The sequence below is a fragment of the Acipenser ruthenus genome, chromosome 5 (genome assembly GCF_902713425.1).
Source record: "Acipenser ruthenus chromosome 5, fAciRut3.2 maternal haplotype, whole genome shotgun sequence".
NCBI lineage: Eukaryota > Metazoa > Chordata > Actinopteri > Acipenseriformes > Acipenseridae > Acipenser > Acipenser ruthenus.
Genome location: NC_081193.1, coordinates 78,756,740 through 78,770,159, shown reverse-complemented (window position 1 = coordinate 78,770,159; position 13,420 = coordinate 78,756,740). Strand labels below are relative to the sequence as shown.

The window sequence follows — 13,420 nt, the reverse complement described above, 5'->3', positions numbered from 1 at the left end:
ATATATATATATATATATATATATATATATATATTCATTTTTATTAACCCATTTCTTAAAAAGAAGACAAGCTTTGAATGCAAAAAAACAGCCTGCAAGTCAGTAAGGTAAATAAATCAATGCCTTGACTGAAGCAATGGGTAGTTATATCCTCTTTACCCTCGATATCTAGATAAGTAGTTTGGTCACAGTGCCCAACCTATCTTCACCATCAATGAGAAATCACCAGCAAGTGCTGTGCTGACTGCAATACAAAAACTTTGCTGTGAACTGAAATAACTCATTTCACATAATCCTGGTTAAATAAATAAATAAAGGAATTAAACTAAGCAGAATAACCCCCCATAAAGCTAGTGCAGTTATCTATTGGCCTGGGGATGTTATGAACACAGCTGCTTCCATCATTGGCTGACGTGCTTTAAGCCAGTAATATGCTATCCTTAAATATAAGAAGCCAGCCCACCAACCAAGTGGTAAAAAATGCCTGTGTTTATGTTCTGATTTGTGACCACCCCATTAACTCATTGTGATTACTTTGCACCGGAAACAAACTCTAGATTCCTTTTTGTCTTCTTTACCCAGGGTCCTCTAGAAGATGTTTTTTTCTGACTAATACTGTAACATTGTAACAGTTTTTGGTTTCCTTCCATTTACACTTTGCATTGCAATAAAAGTTTCTCAAATATGGTAAAAAAAAAAAAAAAAAAAAACTCCTAAGACATATATAATACAACTACCATGCACATTTAATATTGCCTTTAAGAGTCTGCCAAAGTAAAATGTACTTTACTACCCTATGTTATGCTTTTATTCTAGTATACAGTACAGCACAACATAGTTCATGTTGTACTTTGTGCCATTAGAGATAGAATTAGATGCTTAGTAACAAATAATGAGACACCTTTGATGTTTTGGGAGAGCAAAAGTGCAACATTTCTTTATTCTCACTGCCATCGTCTGTCACGGAACACATCATCGCGGACACAGTCACATGAATGAAACACTTCAGGTGTTACCATCCGCCTTGATTCCAGGTGTCTGCTGCTTCCCTCTTTTATTTAATAGAGTACCTGTCGCCCTCTAGCGTCTTCATGAACAAATGTCAATGCACCCAAAACGAGACGATTTTCTGTTAAGGATAAATGCTGGTACTGACTAGCAATAGTTCGATTTGTTTTATTTTTATACATAAAGTGCTTCTTGGGAGAAAAAAAAAACACCATAAGCTATGCATTGTTATTTTTTTATTTATTTATTTTTATTTTTTTTGTCATACCAAAGTAAAATAATCATTATAATTTAAGTATGCCTATGCGCTAAACTAAACTTTGTATTTGTGGATGCATTTGAGTTTTTGGACTGTCTTATAATGTTTAATTTGTTTTTATATTCAGCAGTATGAAGTTTAATATTAATAGTTTATTTGCTATAGACAATGACAACCGCTGTTCCCTTTAAGGAAAGTACCTGACACTAAAGATTACAAACCAGGATTAGATAATAATGCCTGATAGTTCTTGACACTGCATTCTACTACATTCATTGGTAGTCCACGTGTTATTTTTCCTAACAGAACATTAAAGTCCTGTAATTATCAAAATTCTAATTCATGATTTAAGTTTTCATTTCAGATAGGCCTATTTAATTTCTTTGTTCACAGCAGTGAAAAAAGCCTTACTGAAAGCTACAGAAATGACCTCGTTACCTGTGACATGGCCTGCAGAAGTTGTTGAACTATAGAATGTTATTGGAGTTATTTTTTCCTACACTTGAACTGGCCCCTCCCCTCGCTCCTGATATCATCCAACCAGGGAGGATGCACAGGAGTCAAAACGAGCTCAAGACAGTCAGGCTGAATGTAACACCGTCACTTAAAAATGTTGGTTAGGGAGCTCCGCGTATGATGACATGGGAATCGAATCCTAACTATTTGCCAAAGAAAAACGCTATGAAGCTTTAACCTTGAAGAACCTTGTTTCACATAAGAAAATGTACTCTGTAATTCCCTACTTTTATCTTTATAGGGAAAGTCATACTTGTAGTTTGGAAAAAAAAAATCTAATTACTGAAGCTTTTGAAAATAGCTGATGCATTAATCTTCAAATTGATTCTCGGAACCTTGCTCCATATTAGATCTTAAACGGTCGTTTGAAAATTAAAAAAAAAAAACTGAGGACTGGGTTTGGATTTTTTTTTTTTAACTTTCTTTGAAATGTATAATGTTCATAATCTGGGCGTTATCACTGATGGTGGCATTCGCAATGAGGTAAGTCTTGACTTCCAACGCACATTTAGTGTTTTATAACAGCTTCAGTCAGTGTATAAGGAGTCTCCTTTTTAGAAAAAAAAAAGTTGTGCATGAAGAGGGTCCAGGAAGTATTTCTATTTATATCGTACAGTATAGTATAGCTTGATTTTGAAAAGAAAACGGAAAAATATGCATATAAACATTTATATTGATAAATAGAGGCTACTGGACAACTTCTCTGTTTAAGGTAAGAGACAAAAACATGGTTGACAGCTCTACTTTTAAACTACTGCAGAAAAAGAGCTGGCTTTGTTTTGGTTAGCGGTCCCCACACTAATACCGAAGGTACAGATATCATGGTGCACTCAAAGGTGTATCAAATAAACGCAAAATACAAATGCTCAGATGTGTTTTTGAAGTAAATAGCTTGGTTTACATTGTAGTAGAAAAAAAGTTCCCATTTCAAGTTCGTATTTAATTACTGACAAAGTTATACTGGCTTTGCTCGCAAGTCAGTCAGTCAGTTAATTACAAAAATATCTTTGCAAAAGATAAACCCGCTCCTAGTTCAATTTAGATTTCACCAGGGTAATACTAAGAACAAGTAACTTTTCGATGTATCAGCTTGAGCACATTTGTATTCATACCCCGTGAACTTGCAGTCATTTTCTGGACTTAAGTTTTAGTAACCTTTCCCTATAGTTTTCCTAAAAAAAAAAAAAGCTTTGTCTGCAGCTCTTAGAACTACTATTAAAATGTATTTGTAATACAATACTTGAATCGCTGATGATCTTGCTAGAAGACGCGATATACAGTTTTATGAATGTCCTTATCTCGTTTATCTACCGGAACTATTTCTGAAATATTAAATGGGTCAGGCAAAGACAGCAACATTTTGCAAGAGTATACCCCCCCCCCCCCCCCCCCCCCCCCCCCCCTTTAACCAGTTCATATGTCTCCCGTGGTAAATACTTGTTTCTGTTCTGCCTTTTCCTCTGCAGGTCTGTAGCCAAGGTGGTTAATCAAAGTTCCTCTGAGGAGTAACAGAATGTTGTAAACCTGTCAACGCCACTAACCCGGCCACGTTCTTTACATTACGGTGGATTATTTTGATGTTTATACGCATTGAATGTTTCTCCTGGTTGAACTTAACTCCAAAGCTCCCCTGGTAATCCAATCATATTAATGAAGACCTTGGAAGAGTTTCTCTACCCTTTTAGCCATTTTAACCCAATACACTGAGATGCGCCTTGAATGATAGCGTTTCAGCACCATACAAAGGACAGCTCCGAGTTCTCAATTGACGTCTCAGCATTGAACCTGCTTCCAGTTCAGCGGCCAGCGGCCAGCGCAGTGGTTAACTTGCCTTTTTTTAAATCACAGACGACGGTCTGCTTCTGTGTTTAATTTAATATTCACGTCGTTTTGTGTCAAATAAGTCAAAAAGACTACTTTTTCCACTAAACTTCTGATAGATTCTTTTTTCTTCTGTGGTTCTGGTTTGGGAGTGCAAATTGAAATCTGTTGCCAATCTACATAAATGACTCGAACAGGAGTGCCTAATGTCCTGGTCTTGTAATTTTCAATAAGTTGAGGAAAGGGAAGTCTTTGTCCTTCGACCAGTACTTGAAAACCAGTTTAAACAAAACGTGTTCAAGATAACCAAGTTCCAAAAAAATAAAATAAAATAATAATCAAAAATCAAAAACCAAAAACTGCCATTTTTTTGTTTGTTTACTTTTTCTGCCGTGTCAAGAATGGAACCCGTTTTTCCAAGGCTGTTCTCCAAGAAGTATACGTTTTTTTGCTGTTTCATTTTATGTAAGTCAGGTAAGTAGAAATGTTTAATAACGTGTCACTTCTTTTTCCTCAATTGCTAAAAGAGATATTCCTTTGCGTCTGGGGGTCTGTTAAAAAAAGCAGATCAGAAACTATTAGTTTTAACCACATAATTTGAACAAAACCTCATGAAAGATACAACTGGGGATAAGGTAATAATGTTCTTTCATATAAAAAAATAGTTGCACTGTCACTGTAAAAGTAGATTACAAATTTAAAATAAATCTTGTAGAACAGTTTATAAACACAAATCCTACCGGTAGTAACTTCTGTCCTTTTAAATTATTTTAGTGCCTACCAAAATTACAGTGTAAAATATGCACAATTAAAAAACGATTTGGTATAATCTGTTGCCTAAGATGTATGTGTGACTTGATTTGCAGTGTAATTAAGCATCAATATCTGATGGAGGCTATTGACTCCTAGATAATATACCACTGCCACTGTTAGTTGTCCTACAAGCACCCCACATGCAACCCCTAACTCCCCACCGCCATCAATAATGTGTCTCAAACCACAGACTCTACAATGTGCCTATTATATCCCAGGCATTTCTGAAAGACTTTAAAAAATATGCACTTTAAATACTCCAGTTCCAAAGATGCCATAGCCTGAAAGAGGTAGGAAGAGGCAAAAAGGTCAGATCTCAGTTCAACTGAAAAGCAATTAAGTGTAACTTGTATTTAAAAATGACGGAGATTCTTAATTCAACATGAATAACCCTTTGAATTGTGTAACACCATGTGCTGCATAACGTGATTCGTTTCCAGTCTGCTGGTGCTGATTGCCCCTGGGGTGGAAATGCTATAGAGAGTGATTATGCAGTTCTAAAATCACATCTACCAGCCTGTCATCGCCTAGCCTATTTAAACCACTCATAGTAATCTTTGTGAATAATTACATTGCCCAATTCTACAAAGTGCTCGATGCTTGCTCGGGGTGTAGCACAGGTGATCTTTTTCTTCAGAATATTGAATATCTTATGTAGAGATGTCAGTGACTCTTAATAGCACATTTAGTAACTTCTTAGTAAGAATCCCAGTAGAGTCAAATGTCTAATTTCAGATTTTAACTTTTTCAGTGGCTGAAATCCTCCGTTACTTTCTGGTGGAGTCAAATATCCTTTGGTCAGTGTTCTAAAATAACTTAAAAAGGAGATGCCTGGCAATATCTGCTGTTATATCAAGACTACCCTGACATAAATTCCCCCAACGATTAGTTATTCCTCAGAGATCTTTCCACAAATAAGCAGCTGGATATTAATGGCCAGTCTAGAGGAATAGGTTGACAATCCATGGCAGGTTTTAATTGAACTGAGATCTACTGCCTGCGCTGATGCGGAATCCAAAGTGATTGATTCAGTATTGCATTCCAGATGTATATACATGACTATCATAAAGTGTTTGCTAAAAGATACATTGTTCTCTAATGATGTCCAAGTGCATTAACAAAGCATATCTGCATGATGGCTCTGTGCCATCACCCGCAAAGCTAATCACTGAGCAAATACATTCCATGAATTAATTCATAATTGATCTTGTTCCAAAAAAAAAAAGCACAGACTGAGACCAAGACCTTTTGAGCAGTCTTGGATTTTTTCTTATTCATTTAATACATTTTAATTGGTACAAAAAGTGTCCCTAACGACAATTTGGGGTAAATAGGTTTGAAAGTTCAGCCCAATGTCTATACTTTGACAGTGATAATAACAACTCTGTTGACCCACAAGCCACAAGCATTTTTATTTTGCTGAGTTTCTAAGAAATGCTGCCTAAGTGAAATTGAGTTAATCACTGCTTAGTAGACTTGCATGGTGCTTTTATGAAGGCAGGTCCTTGGAGCAGTGCCTCAGTGTATTGTCTTTGTGCACAGGCAGGTCAGGCTGGGTCTGAGTTACACACCACTGGAGACTAAATGTGTGTCATGTTGGTATTGCTGATTAACCTCCAGGGCACTTGAACAGAACCACACACATACACACATATATATATATATATATATATATATATATATATATATATATATATATATATATGAATCAGTAGTTAGAAATTATGGCCTGTGAATAGTTAAAACCTCATCAGAGGTGGAAAAATAGATTGAATTATTGCCCTAACATGCTTACACCACCGGGCAATAGTCTCCATCTGTCATGTGATTGGTTCACATCACTGTCAGTCCCGCCCCTTTTCAAAGGAATGCCTTTCATCTTCACTCATCACAACAAGAGAAAATGGCTGAACACCGATTCTGTGACTTAACAGAACATGAATTACAAAACATACTACAAAAGAAAGATGCTCCAAACACTAAAATGGTGATTAAAACGTCACTGTCACTGTTTTCTGACTCGACGATGTAAACAAATATGATGGCCGGGATATAAACTGGATTATTATTATTATTAGTTTATTTAGCAGACGCCTTTATCCAAGGCGACTTACAGAGACTAGGGTGTGTGAACTATGCATCAGCTGCAGAGTCACTTACAACTACGTCTCACCTGAAAGACGGAGCACAAGGAGGTGAAGTGACTTGCTCAGGGTCACACAATGAGTCAGTGGCTGAGGTGGGATTTGAACCGGGGACTGCCTGGTTACAAGCCCTTTTCTTTAACCACTGGACCACACAGCCTCCTATTATGCAACAGTGAGCAAGCTATGCGGTATGAACTTCAAAAACATTTTCTGTTATTTATTTATATTATTTATTTACTTATGCTGTATCAGCTATATTTAAACAAAATATACATGTACATATTTATTTACGTATTCTGTATCAGCTATATTTAAACAAAATATATGAAGTCGTATTTACTATCCAACCTTGCCTCGCTTATTTTCTTGACTGATTCATATATTAAATATGTACTGCAGACTCGGCCATAGTGGAAAATGAAATGCCCCTCCAGCTGAGGTTTCGGACATTATAGCTTCCTGTCGGTAACAATAGTCTTCCCTCGGGTGAATAATTTTCCACTATAGCCCTCCTTGTCCATATATATATATATATATATATATATATATATATATATATATATATATATATATATATATATATATATATATATATATATATAATTGAGCTATTAAAATGCTATCAAAGTATTCTCCAGAAAGATGATGCTTAGTGACCGAGAGAGGACACCCGTTCTTTCAGAATAATGCACACAGCTTTGGAGCTTGCCTGCGATAGGCAGAAGACGGAAAGCGTGCAAGTCCCTTGCACAATAACATCACTGACCTCCCTGAACCCTCACATTATCCAATTGCACATCTACCAGTGCCTCTCATTCTGGATCAGGGTTCAGTGGCGGTCACTGTGCTGAAATTCCTCTAATGAGGGAAGTTAATGATTCTTGACTTCTTAGCAGCAATTGACGCAATCAATCTTTCCATCCCAGCCTCGCACTTTTTGTCATACAATGTGTAATGCCATGTACAGCGCAAGAGCTGTTTCAGTAAAGCAATTAGGTATAATTGAGCAGCTTGGAGTGAAATGAAGCCCAAAACATATGGAACTATACTAAGCGAATTATTGAAACCCATGGAGATTGTATTGTACGCTAATATATTTAAAAAAAAATATTGCTTAAAAAGTTAATGTAAAAATCTAATGTTTCTTTTATTTATTTATTTTTTACTAAAAATGGTCTTTAAATAGCAAAAGTGTCATCAATAATCAAGCAATAATACTCAAACGAGTTAAACTGTTTAAGCAATTATTCATTTTTAATCCTACTATAGTATATAAATATGACAAGTTCTAATTAATGTAATTTTATCACAACCCCCTGATTCAAACCACCTGTGTTTTATAATGGAATAATGATTTTAACTAGGGTTGCTGTGTATGGAAGTAATGCCTATTTCATGTCTGTCTATAATTAGATGGACTGTACCTGTACTTATTCTTAGTCCCATTAGTGTCTGGTTTGCTATATGAATATGTGTCTGGATAGCCTAATTTAGTGAGTCCTTCTGGGAGACATTAACTTAAAAGCAATCCATCAACTGTATCAGGTCCTCTCCTGGGTGGTTAAGTGGATTGGCAATGTAATGAGATATAACATGTTTTATTATATTTATATTCTTTTGCCGGCCTAATTCCAGCTAAGGTTGTTAGTGACTGAAAATATTCTCTGTCTGGTACAGTTCCTTTGTGAAAAAGCCACATGCACCAAAATGGGATTTTTTAAATTCACAATGCATTCATTTTGCAGGCTTTTTTGCTTCAAACTTTGTTTTTCCGTGCCTTGGGCAAATGATTTCCTGTGTTTGAAGAGCGCTGTAGGTTAGATCTTCCTTTTACTTCTCTCTCTCTCTCTCTCTCTCTCTCTCTCTCTCTCTCTCTCTCTCTCTCTCTCTCTCTCTCTCTCTCTCTCTCTCTGCAGTTTTCTGCCAGGAGAGGACCCACTCTCATGCTGAAGAAAACCTCTTTAAGGATCTCTTTGTTGGCTATAACAGGTGGCCCAGGCCAGTCCGTAACATTTCTGATGTTGTAATTGTCAAGTTTGGACTCTCCATTGCACAGCTTATAGACGTGGTAAGTATGGGCAGGCTGTATAACATGATAGTTTTTGCTATACAGCACTATACACTTTTCCGCTGATTGCTGTAGTTTCATTTTGTAATAAATTCACAATCATAATATAATGGTAGGCTGCAAACGGCATAGCAATCATTAAACTTGGCATTAGATATGTTCAGCTGGCAGCCTCATCAGCTTTCTTTCTTCAACAGAATGAGAAGAATCAGATGATGACAACAAATGTTTGGCTCAAACAGGTAAGCATACAAAAGTAAAAGACACCAACAAAAAAAACTTATAGTTATCATGCCACTTGTAATCACTGGGAACAAGAATGAGATTAAAAGAGAGTTATTAAATAACATGTTACATTATCATTAGTTCTATACTCACAAACAGTAAAGGACATTAGGCAGTGAAAATAAGCCGTGATCTATTTAAAATGTATTTTCTTACCTTTTACTAGCTTTATCAATACTGGTTCCCCTTTGGCATATTGTTACCTTAGCTGATTGTAGGTAGACCAGTGATACATTTTTTGAGATATTATACCTGTACCAGGAAGCAGAAGCAACTTTTTATCTATAGATGTGACTTTGAAATATCTGCATTTTCTGATCTGAAGTGTGAAATACAAGCAAGAAAGGGGGTCCAGTGATAACAGTGCTAGTACTTATAATGATTATAATGATCTTTTAAATCAGTGTCCTGCACTCTTTGGTGACGCTCTAACCATTGTTCTCAGGAGTGGAACGACTACAAACTACGATGGAATCCTGCCGATTATGACAACGTTACATCGATTCGAGTCCCCTCTGAAATGATCTGGGTGCCAGACATCGTACTGTATAACAAGTAAATGCAAACTACTTACTCTTACTCAGTAGTAATCATGGTAGTCATCCTATTCAATCCAACAGTAATCTTGAGCGGTAACAATTGCTGATATATTGCTGTACAACACATATTAATAATTGTGTTATTGTGCCATCTAGCATTTCCAGATGCACCTTTTTCTCCCAGGACCTCAATGTCAATAGTATATTGAATTGAATTAAACTGAATTAAAATTGAATTAGTATTGCATACAAATTCTTATAATGACTCATGAGTTTGTAATCACAAGAGGAACCTGGGTCATGACATGCAATGTAGAAATGAATGCTTTTTTTTTCTTGGGGATGGTAGTATTGTTCAGGGATGGATGTCTAACCACCATGCATTTCTTGTTGTGTGTTGCTGTGCAGTGCAGACGGGGAGTTTGCAGTGACTCACATGACGAAGGCCCACCTGTTCTACACAGGCATGGTACAGTGGGTGCCGCCAGCCATCTACAAGAGCTCATGCAGTATCGACGTGACTTTCTTCCCCTTCGACCAGCAGAACTGCAAGATGAAGTTCGGTTCGTGGACCTATGACAAGGCCAAGATCGACCTGGAGCGCATAGAGATGAACGTGGACCTGAAGGACTACTGGGAGAGCGGAGAGTGGGCTATCATCAATGCTGTGGGCACCTACAACACCAAGAAGTACGACTGCTGCCACGAGATCTACCCGGACATCACCTACTTCTTCATAATCCGCCGCCTCCCTCTCTTTTACACCATCAACCTCATCATCCCCTGCCTCCTCATCTCCTGCCTGACTGTGCTTGTCTTCTACCTCCCCTCTGACTGCGGTGAGAAAATCACCCTGTGCATCTCTGTGCTGCTCTCCCTCACTGTCTTCCTCCTCCTCATCACCGAGATCATCCCTTCCACCTCCCTGGTGATCCCTCTGATCGGGGAGTACCTGCTCTTCACCATGATCTTCGTCACCCTCTCCATCGTCATCACCGTGTTTGTGCTCAACGTCCACCACCGCTCACCCAGCACTCACAAGATGCCCAAATGGGTTTGCACAGTCTTCCTGGACTTCATCCCCCGCTGGCTCTTCATGAAGCGCCCGGCCCCGGACAAGAAGGACCACCGCTTCCTGCAGCAGCACCAGCGCAGCCAGTCAGGTGAGTTCAAGCTCAGCACTTCCAAGTACTGGCTGGAGACCGACGTGGACTACAAGTATGAAGACGACGAGCTGGGCTTGCCCTCCTTTTCCCCACAACCCACCGCCTGTGCCCGTCTGCCCGCAGGCGTCCCCTCTCCCCACAACCACAACCACAACCTTCACCACCGGCTGGACAGGACCACTCACCGTCTGGGGGGCAGAGTGAACCCCACCCAGCGCTCCGCCAAGATAGACAACCTGGTGTCGGACTCCATCTTCCCCTTGTCGCCCAGCATCCTCCAAGCTCTGGAGGGTGTGCACTATATTGCGGACCACCTCCGTGCAGAGGATGCTGACTTCTCAGTAAGTGAGGGTTGTCTGGACTAGGCTAACCCTTTTGAAAAACAAATGGTAATTTACTTGGTATTAACTTAAAGTGGTGGTAGCTAATGATATAATGTCATAAATCATTTGAAGTTGTATCCATTCTTTCAGCACCTTCTTTCCTGTCTTTAACCAATCAGTTGCTTTCCATATTGGGTGACATGCTCTGCAGCCAGTAACATTCTTTAACCCCAAAGACACTAGGTGACCGGAAGTGAAGCAGTAACAGTCACTATGAAAATAAAGCAAGTAAACTGAGAATTTACGTTGACCTAGTATAGTGTGAGATTCCTTTCAAAAATTCACATTTGAGATATATAAAGAGAATGGAACCGCATGACAGGGCAGATTTATTCAATTAGTTTGGCCTTGTGTGTTGTATCAGAAATCGGACATTATTGGTTTTGCAAGTTTGTTTTCATTACCTAAAGTAGTTTTAGCTGCAGGCATCCACTTCTTCCGTATATATGAAAATAAATAAATACCAAAGCTTTTTAATTATAGTACATAATTACAGCCACACGCCCCACTGTCATCAAACACACAGAATACAACTAAACTCCACCCCTTTGTCCCATCAGCTCACTTGAATTGATTGGCACAAGTTGAGTTTCTCTTAAAAGAACAAAGCCCCTTAATAAAAACAGGGCAATATTTTAAAACTTTTTTTTCTTCTGCAGGTGAAGGAGGACTGGAAATACGTTGCCATGGTGATCGACCGGATATTCCTCTGGATGTTTATTATCGTGTGTTTGCTGGGGACGATCGGACTCTTCCTTCCTCCATGGTTGGCTGGGATGATTTAGAATTCATTTTTAGTTTTTATTTTTTTATTTATTTATTTTTTAAAGACTTTACACAACCAAGGGTGGCATGGCCTTTAACCCTGGTCTGTGCTACTTAGAAGCATCTGAGAGCAAACTGTGACATGATACTAAATGGAAGGGCAAGTGTCTGCTGTGAGGAGGAGAGCTGCTTCTTCACCGTGAAGAAGGGGTCTGCTTTAGCACTGCTGACACAGACAAGGATGTGAGCTTCTGATTGAACATAAATACAGCTGCTCCTCCTTATTCTGGACAGTTTTATTCCAGGGTTTTGCTGCCATTCATACTGCTCTACTGTTATATCGAATGGACTATATTTTTAAACCCAACAATGTACTGTACAATAAAGAAGTATGGAATACTGGTGTACAGCTTACTAATGATGTTTGTAAATATATAGATTAAGAGTGTTCTTGTTTAGAGGCAGGAAGATAATGATTTATCATAGACACTTTAGTTTGCCACAGCTTTCCCAAACAGCGAACATAAAGTAATGTTATTCTAGCCACAACCCCAAGCCGAACAGATATGCAAATATGACATTTCGCTGGAAAGCACACTAGCAGATACCAATTGTAAGGTCTCTGCTGGTTCACTAAACCCATTACCATTGTGTTAAGATTATTTTCTTTTACGCACTGGGCACCTTTGTGCAGCTCAATTGTATAACCTTTCAGCCAAATTAGCAGGGCATTGAAAAACCTTCCATTACAGTAAGTCAGCCATCTAGCGGGTTTCTTTAGCATGTGCAGAATGAGGGCAGGAGGTAATCAGTGTACCGCTATTACAGGGAAAGATAAAACACCCAGCTGAGGTGCAGCCTTATCAAGAGCCAGGCATTCTGTACAGTGGCTTTCTTCTCTAGAATGCCAAGCATTTCATTTGGGAGCTACAAATGTGAGATAAGCAGAGATGCAGAATGTTGTACAGGACATTTTATTAGGAAATAATCTTGGTGTATTATCAAGCAATGTGATGCATGTTAAGGAGCTGAACCACATGACATGTGAATACAGTATGTGAGACCTAATGATGTTACATGTTAATCATTTGACTGTAAAAGCAAATATTTATCCCCGCTTTAAAGGGGCCTGATAGCAGGTCATAATAGTCAGAATATCTTTATCCCAGTCTGCAACTGCAACCAAAAGTCAAGAACCACTGTGTCGAAGTATTTAAGGAATGGCTAATGCCCCGGGAGACAACCACTGATCGTTCTATGTGTGGTCGGAGTGTTCTGGCTGGTGTTTCTGGGTTACATAAAATAACGTTATTCTAAATTACATTAACCCTTCCTCTCCACTACTTAATAAATACTAGTATAGACCTTAAACATGGGGAGCGTGCTACGTCACAACAAAGCATTGCAAAGAAAGCCATTTTCATGAGAAGTTTTATGAGGTTCCAGACAGAAAACTGGGGCACTTCATACCCTGGCAACTAGGGTGACTGCTGATTAACACCAATACAGTATTTATGTCTATAAACAGCCAATGGTAGAGATATTTTTTTATACAAGCTGTAATTACACTTGATAAGATGAACTGACTACAGATTTTTTTGTTGTTTTACTGGTCTCTCACTTTCCTCGTTGGGTTATCTGTGCGAATCC

At 38.4% G+C, this 13,420-nt stretch overlaps 1 protein-coding gene across 3 annotated transcripts; it reads left to right on the top strand.

Moving 5' to 3' along the window:
• Nucleotides 1-528: 528 nt before the first annotated feature.
• LOC117402562 (neuronal acetylcholine receptor subunit alpha-2-like) lies at nt 529-12,169 on the top strand. 3 transcript variants are annotated; one of them, XM_059024572.1, is made up of 7 exons: nt 529-2,266; nt 3,250-4,078; nt 8,481-8,632; nt 8,830-8,874; nt 9,363-9,472; nt 9,865-11,011; nt 11,665-11,762. In XM_059024572.1, exons 2-6 carry the CDS (start codon nt 4,006-4,008, stop codon nt 10,985-10,987), a joined length of 1,503 nt encoding a protein of 500 aa, XP_058880555.1. In that variant the 5' UTR covers nt 529-2,266; nt 3,250-4,005; the 3' UTR covers nt 10,988-11,011; nt 11,665-11,762. The 3 variants fall into 3 exon arrangements, with proteins under 3 accessions (XP_058880555.1, XP_033859735.1, XP_033859734.1); XM_034003844.3 differs by having other exon boundaries at nt 531-2,266; nt 3,250-4,069; nt 9,865-10,963; nt 11,665-12,169; XM_034003843.3 differs by having other exon boundaries at nt 531-2,266; nt 9,865-10,963; nt 11,665-12,169.
• The last annotated feature ends 1,251 nt before the right edge of the window (nt 12,170-13,420 follow it).